The sequence below is a fragment of the Carettochelys insculpta genome, chromosome 9 (genome assembly GCF_033958435.1).
Source record: "Carettochelys insculpta isolate YL-2023 chromosome 9, ASM3395843v1, whole genome shotgun sequence".
In the NCBI taxonomy this organism is placed as follows: Eukaryota; Metazoa; Chordata; order Testudines; family Carettochelyidae; genus Carettochelys; species Carettochelys insculpta.
Genome location: NC_134145.1, coordinates 57,602,991 through 57,620,387, shown reverse-complemented (window position 1 = coordinate 57,620,387; position 17,397 = coordinate 57,602,991). Strand labels below are relative to the sequence as shown.

At 49.1% G+C, this 17,397-nt stretch overlaps 1 protein-coding gene across 1 annotated transcript in view; it reads left to right on the top strand.

The window, feature by feature from the left end:
- CACNA1E (calcium voltage-gated channel subunit alpha1 E) overlaps positions 1 to 17,397 on the top strand; it is a 245,656-nt gene that overhangs the window by 205,958 nt on the left and 22,301 nt on the right. Inside the window, exons 32-39 of the mRNA XM_075003399.1 lie at positions 926 to 1,090; positions 2,092 to 2,202; positions 4,246 to 4,329; positions 4,491 to 4,616; positions 5,339 to 5,404; positions 8,271 to 8,362; positions 9,016 to 9,181; positions 11,789 to 11,916. Of these exons, the coding sequence (XP_074859500.1) occupies positions 926 to 1,090; positions 2,092 to 2,202; positions 4,246 to 4,329; positions 4,491 to 4,616; positions 5,339 to 5,404; positions 8,271 to 8,362; positions 9,016 to 9,181; positions 11,789 to 11,916 (938 nt within the window). The remainder of the gene's footprint in view (positions 1 to 925; positions 1,091 to 2,091; positions 2,203 to 4,245; positions 4,330 to 4,490; positions 4,617 to 5,338; positions 5,405 to 8,270; positions 8,363 to 9,015; positions 9,182 to 11,788; positions 11,917 to 17,397) is intronic.

The window sequence follows — 17,397 nt, the reverse complement described above, 5'->3', positions numbered from 1 at the left end:
GAAATGTCAAGAGGGAAGGACACATGTTCGTAATGCTAGGATCTAGCTATTACTGAGCACACGGGAAGAACCCTGTGTCCTGGAATGTCTAGGGAAGGAACAATTTTGAGAGATAAGCCAGCTAAGTGTGGTTCTTTACGTTCTGCCAGCTGGATGAAAGAAGTAATTGGGGCAGCCAGATTTGGTGTGATCATGTGATTGTAGTGACCATGTTTCCCATGGAGAGCAGGACATGCTGTGGTGTTCGGTATATGATACGGTTTCTGAAAACAGCTGTAGCTCAACAGCTCAGTAACTGTCCCAGGTGCCTGTGCTCTGATTGACTATGGTTATTCCATATGAGCCTGAGCCACAGTGGGAATGTCGTTAATTCATGCCAGAATTTAATGCTGAGTCCGAGGGGAGTGAAGGTGATTACAGTGCAGCCACATGAAAACCTGGTGTTGTTTCATGGATCCCTTGGTATACATTTTACTGCAGCCAGTAGTGACCTGCTACTTCTTGGGACATATCCTTTCCCCAGCTTCAGCTTGAACTGCTCAGCTGAGTGCTGGGGAACTCTTCAGCCCGCGCAAGATCTCAGAGTGTCGGAAGAGTTTCTGTAGGGCTTTGTCTCTGGCATAATGACCAGCGTAACCTCCGTGGCCCAGGTGACCCATCTAACTCGATGGCAAGAAGGACTTGAGGAACCTCATAGGGGCAGATACTCTTCCCAATCTCTCCCCAGCCCATCTACCCCAGCTGTCAACGCTCTTCTGCATAATGATGTGGAGGGAACTCCCAGGGACTTGGGAATCACACAGCTCAGGGGGACAATATTCACCTGTAGCAGAGCTGGTTTCAAAGAAGCAGCAATGGGGCATGATGGGTAGCAGGAGGAAAGACGAGAGCTGAGTGCAAGCTAACTGACCTTGTTTTGTTCCAGAGGGCGTGCATTGACTTTGCAATTAGTGCCAAACCTCTGACGCGGTACATGCCTCAAAACCGACACACCTTCCAGTACCGCGTCTGGCACTTTGTGGTCTCCCCGTCCTTTGAGTACACCATCATGGCCATGATAGCGCTGAATACTGTGGTGCTGATGATGAAGGTGAGCTGACCAGTTGGACTAGAGGGCCAGGATGCCATGCTTCTTCATAGGGAACTGGAGGGGAACCAAAACAGACACGAAGGGATTTAGAGCATATGCCATTTGTTTTAAGAAGCTGCTGGCACCAAGGTCCCACTTCGTATCATGTCTGTTGGTATCGATGACTAGGAAAGCTGATGGGGTCACAGCCTCAGCCCTTACATAGATGATGATATTCAAGCAAATATTTCCAGTGTGCACCCAATCCATCAAGCACAGTCCTTGCTGTAAGACGTGGAAGGCAATTAATCCCCAAAAAACAGATTTTCAAAGGGGCCTCACCCCAACCTCTGAAACAGCACCTGCATTTTCCAGCGCCTTGCTGGGACTCTGCCTAAGTGATTTGCTTCCCCAAATGCAATTCTCCTACCGAAGGATAATGTGTTTTGGTCTTTCTGGTGCAGACACTTGCATGTTCTATACTGAGGTGTCAGCTTCATCTCCTCAGACTCTTTACCGACAGGATGGCTAATGCTCTTTCTGTTGTTGTTTTCCCCGTAGCCTGTAAGACATTCTTTCAAGAGCACAAATGCACACTTGACAGTGCAGTACACCCTTACATTGTGAACACTGTAGGTAAGAAGCAGTGACACCACAACATCAGTTGCCATCAACAGGCGGTTCTCATGGATTAGTGGGACACTGGTGATCATAATGTGATCTAGGCTGATTCCTTGGTCAACAGCTAGCAGTGGTTGCCACATGGGAGACCCTTCTTCCTCTTAGCTCCATCCCCTTCCTTTAGCCTCAGCAAAAACAAAGCAGAAGGGCAGAATGAGCACTACTGGATATGGAGCTGGCTTTAAAGAAGCAAGAGGGGGCTTGTCATTAGCCAGTCAATAGCAAAACACATAAGATGAATCTCAGGAGTTAGGGCAAAGTCTAATCCCACCATAGAACTAAAGGGTACTTGTAGGATTTTGGTTGATGACTGTAAATGGTTCTGACTCTCTTTCTGGCAGTACTATTCTGCACCCTACACATATGAGCTGGCTCTTAAGTACCTGAATATCGCGTTTACCATGGTGTTCTCGTTGGAGTGTGTCCTGAAAATCATCGCTTTTGGCTTCCTGGTAAGTGATTAGTACTAGTACTCCATACAGCATGTGGGTATTCAATTCAACTAGCAGTGGTAGCAGACTTTGGCTTCTTAACATGTAACTAATACTCTGTTCTTTTGGCATCAGCAATGGGTTTTTGCTTTTCAGGATGTAACTGGTCTTTAGTTCTGGTATCGTCTTTAGGGCTGTATTTATTGCGCATGTTGGAGTTATGCTTTGGATTCTTGTAAAGTACCATGATACTGGATGCGTACTACCTTTTGGTCAGTCCAGAGGGTTCCAGGTTCCTGACCCAACTGCTCCATTGATGACTTTGCTCCCAGATTGGAACTGGTGATATAATGGTGAAAGGCTTCACATTAAATGATCATTCGCTTGTGCCTGAGCCTCTCGCCACTAATCATCTCATTATTCAGCGGACTTTGTTGTTTCTCAACATAACACTTTTTCTTAACAGTAACAGGAGTGTGGTGAGCAAGACATGGGAAGTCATTCTTCTGCTCTCCTCTGCGCTAATTAAGCCTCAGTTGCAGTACTGTGTCCAGTTTTGGGCACCACATTTCAAGAAGGGTGGCAAAATTGGAGAAGGTCCAGAGGAGAGCAACAAGAATGATTAAAGGTCTAGATAACATGAGCTATGAGGGAAGACTGAAAGAACTGGACTTGTTTAGTTTAGAGAAGAGAAGACTTGAGAGGGGGCGTGAGTAGCTAAAAGCGTGTCACAGGGAGGAGGGAGCTGGATATGGAGCTGGATATCTCCTTGGCCTCTGATGATAGGACAAGAAGCAATAGGCTTAAACTGCCACAAGGGAGGTTTAGGTTGGACATTATTAGGAAAAACTTCCTGTCAGGGTGGGTAAACACCAGAATAAATTGCCTGGGGGAGGTTGTGGAATCTCCAGCACTGGAGATATTTAAGTGCAGGTTAGACAGACATCTGTCGGGACGGTCTAGATGGTACTTGGTCCTGCTGTGAGGGCAGGGGACTGGACTCGTTGACCTCTCGAGGTCCCTTCCAGTTCTAGTGTTCTGTGATTCTATGATTTTATGATTCTTGCTTTCAGCTACCCTTAGGGAAAGCTGATTCTGTTTCTTCTTTACTTCTTCTCCCTTGGGTCTCTCACCTGTCCCGCTGGATGACAGCTGGTTGCTCTCCGCTGTGGTTCACTTACGTTGAACAGTTGTTGTTAGATCACATGGGGCAACAGCACTTTTGTTGCAAGCGGATAGGAGCCATGTACACTGATTGCACTTGATAAATAATCATGAATAGTGAAGAACCAACCCTGTGCCATAGAGACAGAACCTTGAGACAATCAGTGGAGAGCTCTGTGGGGGCCAAAGATCCCTCCTCTATCCAAGCAGCATGTGTTCTTGTGGTTATTGCAAAGGACTGGGACTCAGAAGACCTGGCTCTGTTCCTGGCCACATGTCTGACTTCCTTGTTTCTGTCTCCCTCTGTCTCCTTTTCTCTATCTATCAGATGGGAACGATGATACACAGCCTTTTTAAGCACTCCAATTTCCTCAATTAAAGGTGCTAAATAAAGTGATTAGTACTAGTGTTATTGGTTATTCCTGAAGCTCTTACTCAGGCAAACCTTCCATTGACTTCAAAAGCTGGAGGCAACCGTTTAGGCACCTGACTGTAAGAAATATTCAGTCACATACGTACTCTGCTGCATAGTTTAAATAGTCACCTGTCTCTCTGGGCTCATCCACGTGTGATTATACCCCCCGGCAAGGATTGCAGTAGCCTCTCCTTTATTGTATGTCCCTTTTGACAATGCAAGCGAGTTCTGTGCCCGTTAGTCTTCTTCCAGCAGTTTGGTCTATTTGGCAAGAGCTATCTTGTAGAAAATCTGTCTCTGTAATGATATAGCCTGGGCTACAAGCTCCTTGGACACAAGACAGGAGTCTGGGGTGTGGTTGCACATGAAGAGGACTATGTTGGTGGAGGTGGTGGTGATGTGTGAAGAACTGGCATGTGTTTCACCATTGTCTGAATGGGACCTTTTTGTGTTCCCCCATTTGCATGTTGTTGATCTCTTTGCAGAATTATTTCCGGGACACCTGGAACATCTTTGACTTCATCACTGTGATTGGCAGCATCACAGAAATCATCTTGACAGACACCAAGGTGAATACTCTGACCCTGGAAATTCATACCAGCAATTGAGGGTGATGGGGAGGAACGGGAGGGGCAAGGAACAGGAGGTATGCCTTGCTCCTTGCCTCTTCTTGTGGGTAGGGGAAAGACATGCCAATTTTTGCCTTCTGATTGTTTCATCTTTTTTGCAGCTGGTAAACACCAGCAGCTTCAACATGAGCTTTCTGAAGCTCTTCCGAGCTGCTCGACTCATCAAACTGCTCCGCCAGGGCTACACCATCCGTATCCTGCTGTGGACCTTTGTGCAGTCCTTCAAGGTGAAGGATTTTGGGAGTGGGGGTGGTGAAGGGCAGGGGTTCTGGTGCAACAGTTACTCTACTTGGGTCATTCTTGGAATCTCACAATTGAGAGGCGCCTGGAGAGACCATCTAGTTCTGTCCTCTGCACTCTGCCCAAGACTAAGTATTATTCCTGTGATATTTATGAGCTCTTGAGGTTCCAGGAAAACCGAAAATTTTGGATTAGCATCTCAACTGTAGTGAGTTTATATGAACCAACCCTCTGAGCTTTTTCAAATTAACCCCCCTCTATTTGTAAACACAGGTGGGAGACACAGTAAAATCTCCCTTGCAGAAAATGTTGGGGAGGGGACTGCTCCATTCCAGAAGGTCCTTAAAGGTCTTTTTTGGATGTGTTCATTTGCATCTCAGTTCCCAGCCTGCTTTGCCAGGTGCCAGGTGCCAGCTGCTTCTCAGGGGGCTGTCTGATGTTTTGCTTTTGCATAGGTTAAGCTCTTTACCTTTATTTTGTAAACCATAATTATGTGGCATGTTAATTTCCAGTCTTGGTATTTGTTTTTGAATTCGACTGTCAGGAAGGTGTTGCACCATTCCAACAAGGCGTGTGATTCTGACTGGTTCTTTGCGACTAATTGCAGTCGGCTCTAGGGGATCAGCGCGGTTCTCAAGCTGTGGCATTTTACAAATATTCTGGAGCCTCCACCTGTGTTAAACCAGCCTACTGTGTGTTTTCCTTTCAGGCCCTCCCATACGTCTGTCTCTTGATTGCGATGCTTTTCTTCATATATGCAATCATTGGGATGCAGGTAAGCAGAGCAGCTGGGGTATGTGTGCTCCTTCTGGTTCTCTCTGGGGCAGAGGGAGTGAAGAGCGTTCCACTGCGTCACCCGCCTTCTCATGACCCAATCTAGCATCCTCTTATTGAGCTGGAGTCTGTTGCCCTGATCAGGTGCTGAAGAGGTTATGAAGTAGGAGCTACCACATTTAATGTACCCACAGGTCGCAGTGTGTTCCCCGCTCCCTCTCCCAGAGTTCTCTGGCAATGTACGTATCCACACTGCCTTCTCCAGGGGTTATATCACCATGACGCCAGTGATGTAGTACAGTGTTTCTCAACCAGGGGTGCACCAGCGTCTTCCAGGGAGTGTATCAACTAATCTAGATATGTGCCCAGTTTTACAACAGGTGACATAAAAACACTAGTAATGTCAGTGCCGTCTAAGAGTTCATTCAGACAGTGATTTGTTTCTCTTGTTTCATATGCCTTGTGCTGAAATATAAGTACGATATTTCTCTTCCAGTTCATTTACTTGATAATAAGATGGTAGAAAGTCAGCAGTAGTTGTCTGCTGTGATATTTTTGCATGGCTTGTAAGTAAGTAGTTTTTAGTAAGGGTAACTTGGTGGTAAGCAGAACAAATCAGACTCCTGCAAAGGGTACAGTCATCTGGATAGGTTGAATGGCACTTGTTTCAAGACATCAGATTACCTTAGGAATGTGATTCTCAACCGGGGGTACACGAGAGAAGTAATTTTTTTAAAAGGGTACTTTATATAAAAGGTTGAGAAAGACTGATGGAGTACACATGGATGGAAGAACTTCACGTGGATTATATCATCAGATATCTCACATATTGTGCTCCGGTGAGCAATCCATGCGGACAGCTCAGTTTTCCTCTTTCATTTCAAGTGGAAATCTGTAGTGCCCAAACCTTCGGAATGACTCAGATCTCATCAGTGTCTGGCCCCAGCCTGCAGATTCCAGCCCACTGCTAAGGTTCTGTTGGACAGGGACCTTGCAAGAACCTTTGGTGTTTCTTTTCCCCTCACTAATCTCTGGTGCCCAGCATCCTCGTATTGGTTTGGGGAGGCCTTGTCTTGCAGAAGCTGGGCCTAATCCTGCAGTTGAAATCAGTGGGAATAGAGGGCCCTCAGCACTTTGCAGAACCAGCCATTTAGGTCTTAATCCAGCGATTTGTGTGAGCTTTGGAATAGTCCCAGTGTAGCCAAATGGGTCACTCACACATTTAGATTTAAGCAGGGGCTTATGTGGTTTGCAGGATAGATCTAGTTGTTTGAACTGACCACGACCCACCCAGGATCTCTGTGAGCTTTGGCTCTTAATACTCAGGGCTTCATTCCACAATGATGGAAGCATCTTGACAACTAAGCTTGCGTGATGTTCACAGCTGGGAGGGGATTTATATAGCAGGGAAGGGGTTCGTTGCTAGGGGTGTCATTGCCACCTGCTCTGGAGACAGAATCTGATTTCCTTTGAGTGGAAATGTACTTGTTTAGAGGGTTACCCCCCCTGAGCCAAAAGAAAAAAAATTGGCGGGCTGTGCTCTGTTGATCTATTCTTGGGCACTGTCCCCTGCCTCTCTACCCTCCATACAGGCTTTCTTAGCCCCTCATAATTGCCATCAGATATAATCTTCCCTGGTGCTGCGATAGTATTTGATTTGTTTTAACACCTTTGTGAACAAATTCTCCAAGCAGCGGTGAGTGGGCGGCGTTTGAGCAAAATAGTTGGAGGCAGAAAATATTCTACAATTACACATTCCAAAAACCTTTGTGGAGAAAAATAGTCAGCAGCTAGTGTATTTTTAGGTATAAAGGAGAGCAGATATGTAGTGACACTAACACAATTCTTTTCTGTCCCAAAGTACCTTCCCAAGACAGACATTTTCAGCTCTCAGGATTGTAGGGCGCTGTTATTACCCCATTGTACAGATGGGAAAACTGAGGCATGGATTAAGTGCCACTGTCAGAATCAGAGTTAGAATTCAGGACTTCCTGGAGACGTGTACTCCAAGCACACTGAAACACACAGAAGAGGCACCAAAAGTCATATCTAGATATCTTAGAGCAGTGTTTCTTAAACTATTTTCTGCAGAACACTGGTGTTCCATGAACAACTCCAGCTGTGCCATGAGTGTTTGGAAAAATAATTCAAAGTTTACAATAACAATAAGACTCTCTTTTCTGTTACTAAAACCAGACAAAACCCAACAATGTTACTTCTTCATTGCTCGGATACCTGATTAAGTTACTTCATTTTGGTTTTGCTGTATATGTCACTGTTTGTTTGTTCATTTATTTTGTTCTGCCAACAATTTTTTGACAAAAATTTTCATAGATGTTCCACATAACAAATATTATTGTTTAGCGTTCTGTGGTCTCGAAAAGTTTAAGAGACATACACTGAGCCAATTGCCATAATATCTGAGCCCCTCACAGTCTCTCCTGCATTCATGTGTACCAGAAACACCTGCACATAGATTCGTAGATTCAAGAAGCCAGGTTCTCCCTTTGTTTATTACCAACATGTTGCCCAATGTGCTCTGAGAGAGGGAGAATTTCACCCAAGGCATTGCTACCCTTTTACAAAGAGAGCCTCTTAATAGCACAGCATGAAACACATCCTACTGTGTTCCTGATCTGCTCTTCTGAGGGAGACAGCTGCTGGCCGGATGGATTCCCCACTAGCTCTGCTGATGTCTCTCTCCCTCTGGGTTAATGCTTTTGTGATGTGTTATCCACTAGCAGTCTGCTCCACAGGCAGATGGGAGGGAAGGTGACCTGATCCAGGCCCTGTCCTGCACCTTGGTGCACTTCCTGGCTTGGCAGTTCTTGTGGGTTCAATTTTCTTTCTTTCCTTTCTTCCCTTAGGTTTTTGGGAATATCAAATTAGATGAAGAAAGCCACATTAACCGTCACAACAACTTCCGCAGCTTCCTGGCCTCCCTTATGCTCCTCTTCAGGTGCATGTGCAATTTGAAACGTCTCGGTTTCCTCCATCTTGTCCCCGCCTGAGTCGCATTGCTGAAGGCTTGCCTATGTGCGGGAGTGTCTGCCTCAGCAGAGCAGCCGGGATGGTCCCCTCTAGAACAAGTGGATGGGAGTCACACGTCACTATGGCTCCACACACACAGCAGTGGCTTTTCAGCTTTACACCTGGAGCTGTTAGTTTCCTTGCCCTCCTTTGGGGGCTGCTGATATTTAGGCACTGGATTATTGACTTGTGGAACTTGCTGCTGCAGGATTGAAATGAAACCTTGTGTCTGTGGACAGCGTCCGCAGACAGGGCCTCTAGGACAGAATCCAAGGGTCCTCTCTCCTCTTTAAGGCATAAGGTGACCACTGACTGGAAGCCATTGTTGTGTGTGTGTCAGGAAGCACCTTTGCCTCCAGTTGTGATACAACGCCATACAGTTTAGGTCATTATGGAGGATTTATGCCATCCTCAGAGGCAGCTGGCACAGGCTATTGCCATGTGTTCTGACCTGGCGGACTTTATTTCCAAACAGGGAGGTGGGGCAATTTTCCAAGCATCCCTTTATAGGCAGAGAAATTGTGAGCTGGGAGGGGCTGTGTTGCGAGCGGCTGTTGATGGTGGATAACCTTTTGGGTGCAGGAGTGCTACGGGCGAGGCATGGCAAGAGATCATGCTGTCATGCTTGGAGGGCAAGGGCTGTGAGCCAGACACCACAGCAACCTCTGGACAGACGGCGAACGAGCGCTGTGGCACGGATCTGGCTTACGTCTACTTTGTCTCCTTCATCTTCTTTTGCTCCTTCCTGGTGAGTTCTCTTCCTTTCACCCCACTGCTTTCTCAGTTCTCGGGACTCCTCACTGACTACTCCCAATACAGGGACATCCCCACCCACCGTCCTCTGCCCTCCACTCCTGCACCATGGGTGAGATTCCCTCTGCAAAGAGACTCGGTGTGATCTCACTTGCCATTCCCTGCTCCAGGTTCCCTTACATGCCTGGGTTGCTAATGAACTTGCATTCTTACCCTAGAGACAGCAAGAGTGAGGAGCTTTATCACCATAAGAGTCATGCATAGCTGGTTTCAGGGACAGCAGTAGGGAGGGGCCGTTCTAATTCATAGGTCTGTCCCTTTCATCTTGAATACGACTCAGCTGGATTGTGCTGTGCACCTAATTTGGGATTTCAAATCATCTGCCACGTGACGGTCGCTGACAAGGGGTGGGGAGGGGCAAAGGAGGAGTTGCTCTGGAGTCCCACATTTCAAAGGGGCCCAGATCTCCAGCCACTGCCACTGCCAAAATAGCAGCGCTGACGACTGCAACTCAGGGCTCTTTCAAACACTTTGCACGCAGCTTTGAGGGAGCATGGAGGCAGCCAGAGCTGATGGCCATAAGCCCTGCCCCATCTGCCCAGAGCCCCACCCCTTCCAGGAGAAGTGAGCCAGGCCTGCCTCCTGCCTTGCCCCCAGCCCCATGGTGGCTGCCAGCCCTGCTGATCGTCCTGAAGATCAGGTCTCCCTGGGTCAAGGTGATGTACATGATACACGTCTCCTATTCCTATTTTTTCATTTAACAGGGAAGTTGTGGTTACAACGATAAATGTGTGCGCTCTGGGGCAGGAAATGATGGGGACTTACAACACACATTCGAGCCTACCCTTGCAGGGAGCGGTGTTCTCAATTGTTTCGTTGAAAGGCGGGGCAGCCAAGAGGTTGCCTGGGAAAGACACTGTTCGGGCTTGACCTGAGTCTGTTGAGACTCAGCCTGTGGTTCTTGGCATCCCTACGTGTAGCTGGTCGGTGGGTGGTATCAGCCCACGCAGCCGGACAGAGCTCTCCTCACGCTGCCTGGTCTCAGTTCACAGTGGCTTCTGGGGCTCTATTTAATGGTAAAGTAGCTCTCCAGGTCCTCAAGACTGGGAACTGCTAGGAGCAATGTGAGCTCCACTGAAAAAAAGCCCATTCTTGTGTCGGATAAGAGTGTCCTGAGTAGACAGCCATGGAAGCAGATAGCTCTACAGTAACACTGGTAAACTTCCCCAGGCCAGAAATAAGCTCGAGAAGCCCAATTACAGTAGGTCCCTCTGGCTCTGTCCCTGTCCATCCTTCATGAGGAAGACAAAAGTGTGGGATAGAAAAAGTGCATGAGAGGGACCCTTCCCACAGGGGAGTGAAGTAAGAAAGGGGTTGAAATGCAGTGCTCTGAATGTACAGGGAGGTATGTTGGAGGGGAAAGGCCGTTGCCTCCCCAGGAGCTCCCTCTGCAGAGCACAGTGGGGTTGGAAGGTACTGCTGGAAGATATTTGGCTGAATCCTCTTGCATCTGTGCTCTTTGCTGCCTGGCTTAGCCAAGTTCCATTGTGAGGAGTGACCTCCCGAGAGCTCCAGTGCTGCTGGATTCCCACTAGTCAGTTAGACACAGCCCAGGGAGTCATGCTCAGGTTCTGCCTCCTGCTCTAAGTGGGCTGCTCCCTTACCGGTGCTCTCAGCTGCCTAAGGGTTAAATGCTGGTGCTCAGTGGGACGCTCAGCTCAGCACGGTCAGCAGCTCCCAAGCACAATGGGCACAGGGCGATGTGTAACATGTCAGGAAGGAGGAATCTGCCTGGCGCTGTGATGTGCCACGCACAGGCTGTTTCCATTGCAATGTAGCGTGCACCGACCTAGCTGCTGGGTTTGAAAATATCAATATCGATCTCAGTGATGATTAAGCATCAGATTCTGCAGCTGCTTGTAATGGGGTGGACTAAGCCCCGAAGGCCTCTAAAGCAGGCCAGAGTCCTTGCCACACCCCAGTCTAGCAAGAGGAGCAGAAAAGAGGTCCTCCAAGCAGGATAGAGTGACTGTCTCTGTGGCAGCCAGTCAGGACCCAGCAGGTTGGTATAAAAGGACCTCTAGGCTGCAGAGCTTTCCCACAGGAGCTTGACCCAGGTAGGTCTGTATACTGACTGGGAGACCAGCAGCACTAGAGACAGCTCTAAGCATGAGCTGAACTTAGAAGTGGTAAGGCCCAGATGCAGTGGCCAAAGACTGGCCACAAGCCTAATGCAAGAACCGAGAGTGCTGTGGACAGGGCTCGTCAGAGCCTAGCTTCAGGACCTTAAAGACAACCAGACAAGGCAGCATTCAAGGGAAGTGATGCAGCGAGCAAGGAAAGTGCCAGATGACCAGGCAAAGACGTTATGGAGCACCCCTTTGCCACAGTGGGGCGCTCACTAGCGGGTGAACCCTGTTACACGGCTCCGTGCATGCGCTTCAGTAGCTTTGTGTGGGGGAGAGCCTGAAAACTGCTGGGCTTCTTATTTACAGAAACCTTTTTCTTCTGTCTTCTTCCATACATCACTCTCCTATCATCTCCCCCCCCACACACACTCATGCTCTGTCCCTTTCTCTCCGTCTCTCTCCCTTTCCCTTAGATGCTCAATCTGTTTGTGGCTGTCATCATGGACAACTTTGAATACCTGACTCGGGATTCCTCCATCCTGGGGCCTCACCACTTAGATGAGTTTGTCCGGATCTGGGCGGAGTATGACAGAGCTGCGTGGTAGGTAGCCAAACTCCTGCTCCTCCTGCCCCTGGTCTCTCAGAGCCCAGCTTTGACTGTAATACCTTGACAGTCAGGGAGGGGAGGGGCATCCGAACTGCTGGAACTGATAGGAAAATAAAAGCTGGCTCCTGGGAGGTGTGGAGTTGCCGTCCCGTTCGAGGGCTGCCTTAGCCCCCTGGGGCCTCCTGCTCCTTTGATTCCAAGCGATGGGCTGAAGTTCAAAGGTTCTGGATGGTTCTTTTCTGAGAAGCATAATGAAGTCCAAACCTTAGGCTCTCCCTGCTGCAGTCCTCTCTCAAGCTCCTCCAGCGGCCCCTGCCTCCCTCCACACACACCACCACTTCCAGCTGTTGTCTCTTGATCTTCCTCCTTTCCTGTTTTCCTCCTGCCAGTCAGATTCTCACCACCCTCAAGACGTACGGCAAGCAAGCGTTCATCCTCCGGCCCCTGAACACTGTGCACTGGCCTGCACAGAATCGCCATTGGCATTGATGTGAGGGCCCAGCTGAGAGGCTGCCAAGGTAGCTGGGCTCCTGCTAACTTAGCCCGCCTTGAGAAAGGGTTGAGCTGCTCTGGATGGGGGTGAGCCTGGGGATGGGGCTAGATTTCTTACGGCCAATGCACTTCACCCGTCCCTGTGGAGACAAGAGCAGGGCTTTGAGGTCACTAATGATTCCTCAGGCAACCTCGCCAGGAGAGAGTCAGGTACTGCCAATGGCCTAGAGAGCGCCCACAGCCAGCAGCACATGTCTATTGGTGGTGCACATCTGTACGTGCCTTGGTGCATGCAACAAAATTTATTCCACCCCCGGATGGGACAAATGAGAAAACACTGGTGACTGCTCTGGGCGCCACCCCCCCAGCTGTGGTCCAGGCAGGCTGCTTTCAGCCTACGTGCCTGAGGTCACCGGGAGTGTTTCTGGGACATCTTACGAGGTCTAACCCTCTGCAGCACTGCATCCAGGCAGCTGGTCACAGCATCAGCCCTTATTGGCATTAGGAATACGAGGTGTGCCCTCTGTGCCACCACAAGAGTGCAGGGCTCCATCTCCCTCTGGTGCTGGGTCAGCTGAAGCCACGTACGCTCAGTGCTGTGTCAGCTGCTGGCATAAGATGATGTCAGCCCAGGAGCTCTACTCCCAGTGGGAGCTTGCCATTTGGAATCAATTCACCTTCCTGGCTTTGCAACCTGGTTTATTGCTTACTGAGAGCTGACCCAGGCCATGATAGTTCCTAAAATTCAGGCCAGCTGATGGGGAGTGGGAGGAAGAGGCAGTTGCTCCTGAACTTGGCATTTCAAAAGGGCCTGAAGCTCCAGCTGCTGCTACTTCGGCAGTGGCAGCAACTGGAGCTCCCAGACCTTGTGGAAGTGCTGCCCCAGCTGCGTGTGGGTGTGAAGGAGTGGGCAGGGGAGCCAGTACCATGGTCTGGACTGCTCTGAGGCTGACTGCCCCTTGGCTCCACCCCTTCCCCGATTGGCTGTGCCCCATCCCCTCTTGGCCTCACTGCTCTGCTCTTTACCCTGCCCCTTCCACTGTTGGCTCCACCCCTTCCAGGGCATGGCACCAGGCCGCCTTCCACCTTGCCCCAGGGCCTGCGGCAGCTGTTAGCACCACTGCTAACATTCGCCATGCTTAGCAGGGTCTACTGCAGCATCTTCTCCATCCTGATTCAGTCTAGTGGATGCCATCTTACCAAGACTGCTGCGTAGTGGCAGCGTCCCAGTCTTGAAGGCATCACCAAGGCTGAAGTAGGCAGGGCTGTCCTCTTATCAGATCCATGTGCATAGTACAGTTCTAAGATTTCAGTGCATGGTGCCGTAGGTCATCTGTGAAGCAGAGAAGCTCTGCGCATGTAGTATGCAGAGCAAAGCCTACTCATTCTCTCCTCCTACGTGACCTCTTGAGGCCAACAATTTCTAGGGCCCTTCGCATGGGGACCTGCGTGCCACTAAGGGTTGCTCTGTCCAGTCAGCAAAAGAACCCGCTCTCTGGTCCTGTGGATGGCATTTTCCAAAGGTAGTACAGTGCCGGTACTCTGCTCTCACCCAGGTCCCTTGGAGCAAGAGAGCCCTTGCTGTTTTGTCTGGGAGTCTAGCCAGTTATTATGGGAAATACTGGGAGGAAACAAACTGGTCCAGGCTAATTTGGAAATCAGTGTGTTTGGATTCTGTGCCATAGAACCCTAAACCAGGAAGCTGTGTACCTATGTATAACCCCGTCCTTTCAGATCTCGCTGGCCATTTGTAGGCTTGCGCGTGCTGTGATATCTGAGCTCGTGTACCTCTGGGGCAAGCCTGTGCTGTGGCGGGGGCCCCTTTGGAATGGAGAAGGTGGCAGCTATGCTTATGTGGTGGTGACTTTTCATGGCCTTCTCCAGGCTGAGTATGTTGGAGCCAGAAGGAGAGACAGAGATCCCCGCTTAAGCTCTCGTTTCCTCTTCTCCATTATCTTAGTGTCCTATTAACCCACATGTGCTTCCTTTACAGCGGCAGGATCCCGTATAAGGATATGTACAAATTAGTACGGGTGATCTCGCCTCCTCTGGGCCTGGGAAAGAACTGCCCCTACAGGGTGGCGTGCAAGGTTTGCCTCCCAGTCCCCAGCCACAACCTGGCAATGGGATGCACCATTAACCCCTCCTTCCCCCTCCTCTGCTCCACCACCACTGCGTCTCACAAGGGATCCCTCACGTTGCTTTCCTTCGAGTTTAAAGAGGTCCAAGCCCACCCAGAACCAGCAGCTGTTACGTTAGGGAATTGGGGGGGACCCATCTCAGCGCCCTATTGAGGTGGGTTTAGACAAATTTATGCCGTTGCTTTTCTCCCTAAATCAGAGAACCCTGAAGTTCCTAAATCCCTTGGGCCGTGTGTGACTGTTACCTGTGGCACAGAGAGGGCACCCATTGGCAAACAGGCATCATCTTTGATTCTATGAATCACAGAGTCATAGCCCAATGGGAACTCTTTCCTATGAGGAATGGAGACCAGGTATTGTTTGCAAGTAGAGGATGAAGTTGAGAAGAAGCAGAGGCCTGGGAAGTCGCTGGAAAGAGGGTGTGAAAACCAGAAAAGAGAACAAGGCCAGGGGCTGTTGATGAATCGTTGGAATCCTGTTCCAAGGTTCAGTCACTCTGGCATTTCACAGGACACTGCAGTCTTTTACCATGGTGCACAGTGGCTTCGAAGAACTATTTCACAATGGTGACAAACAGGGAGCATGGGCCTTGGTTTGCCATGGTGCAAAGAGATGACCACTGTGTGGAGCAGATAACCCATTGAGAATCCAGCAGCTGGAGTCAATGGGTTACAATTTATTCTCACCTCCCCCATGGTCCAAGACATCTGGGCTGTGCCTCTCTTCCAGAAGCAGTTATCCGGAAGGCTCATGGCCATGCTCTGCCACTGTTTGTGCTAAATTCTCTCCCTCTGGCAAAGCAAAGCAGCCACTTATCATCCAGCCAGGTTTTTTGCTGTCCCATCTTTTCAAGCTCATTTTGGGACAGCAGTGAGCAAAACATCCTCCTAGCTGCCTCCCTTTCCCCGGAGAAGCCAAATTTCTGCATCTGAACAAGGCAGTCATCTTAGCTCTTTCTCCTCATTTGTTCTCTTCCAGCCTGGCATAGCAGGTCAGGGTGAGCAAGCAGAAGAATCAAAAATACTCCTTCGGGGAGCAGACTCTCAGAAGTTGCTGCATGCCACAATTGTTCCCAGTCTATCATTCCTCCCTCCACCAGGGAAGGAGATTCAACGTTTGCATGGCATGGTGTAGCCTCTGCATCTGTCTCCCCCTGAACCCCAGTCAGTCCAGGATGTCTGCACAAGAGTGAAGTTTGCCATTTTCAGGTCCTGGAACTTAACAAGCTGGATGGTCCTCAGTGACCTTAGGAGCAGTACAAAAGTCCCTTCCTACCTCTGAGGTCCAGTCCAAAAGGAAGCATCTCCCAATGGCTTCGCCCTTATGCTGAAGTAGATTATGGACGTGCATTGTGAAGAGGTTCCTGCACTTCCCACTGTTTTTTCTCAAGCAGCGGATCTTGGCTCTCTCAGGGTAAAGTGCTTCCTCATCGGTGGCAGAAGTCCCACCTCCACCAAGGGCCCCAGGGAAGAAAACAGACTGTTCCCTGATGTGGTTGAGACTCCTCCCTCCACAAGGCAGAAGAGAAGCAAAATGGCTAGAAAACATGAGAGGCGAGGAAGCATCTCAGAGCCTCATCCTCCATCACCAGCTCCCTCCCCACATCATGGGAACTCTTGATTTCCCAACATAACCCCATGTCAGAGAAACCAGAGAGGTTCTTTTCCTGGGTGTGTGAAACCATGGGGAGTAGGCTAAAGCCAAAATTTATCCTGTTCAAAACTATAAATAAAATTGGTGCAGTCCTTTATCCTTCCTTTACAGAAGTCATTTGGGAAGAGTGGACCTTCTTGACAAAAGTCTTGGTGGGTTATTCCTGAAATTCCACAGGGATTGAGGAGCCAAAGACTCTGCCTATGACTTCCTTTCAGCCAGTGCTGCACTGACCCTCCTGGCTGAAGGCATGTCATTGTTGCAGATGGTTCTTATTTCCCAAAATACTTTGCAGACAAGAAGATCAAAGGCACAATCAGAAGGGACTTTTCTGAGTGCCTTCAGCTGCCCTTAGAGTCCCACAGAAACCGTCTGCTTCATGAAAGCCATAGTGTCCTGGTGCAACACCCTAAAATGCAGGGCTTGCTAGAACCATGACAAATTGAATTCACTGTTAAGGAAATTACATTCATAGAAGAGGGGTTTGTGAGTATTAGACTTTTCAAGCATGAGAGTCTAACTGGCAGCTGGATAAAGAAGAAAGTGTAGTATGAATACTCCGGAGCCCCAGACTCTTCTCCTGTCCATCCTGTCTTCATTTCTTCTCCAACTTTAGGAGATCCTGAGAAACGTCAGTCCACCTTGAAGGAGACCTTTCACGTCCCAGAGCTAGGGACAGAATGAGAACTGTTTGGCACTCTCCCCTAAATTCTTCTGAGCCGGATAAAGGTCTGGGGGATCCAGGCTATCCTAGGATTCCAGAGGGTAAACTGGTCAATGAAGGTGGCGAAATTCAGGATGGAAACACTGGCTTCCACAACTACCGTGGTGTCAGCGTGTTCCTTCCATCTTCATCTGCAACTTCTGGGCTTATACGTAGAGAGGATTCCACGGCAAGAGTGCCCAAAAGAGAGCTTCAGGGATTCCTGTTATGGGTCTAGTACCAGTACTTACTTTCTAATAAAAGACATGCAATGGCTCAAGCAGTTTTTCTTTTTTTACTTTACTTCATAATTGGTGTGGCAAGCCCAGAGTTGCTGGGGCTATGAGCCGCCAACCTGAGAGGTGCTGGGGCTCAGCCTTGGCAAGCTCTGGCGTAAATTGAGCACTGCCTAGAACCATTTCTCCACAAGAGGTGCAAAGGAAAGGAGTGTTGTTGCACCAATAATCCAGTTGGTGAAAACAGGAA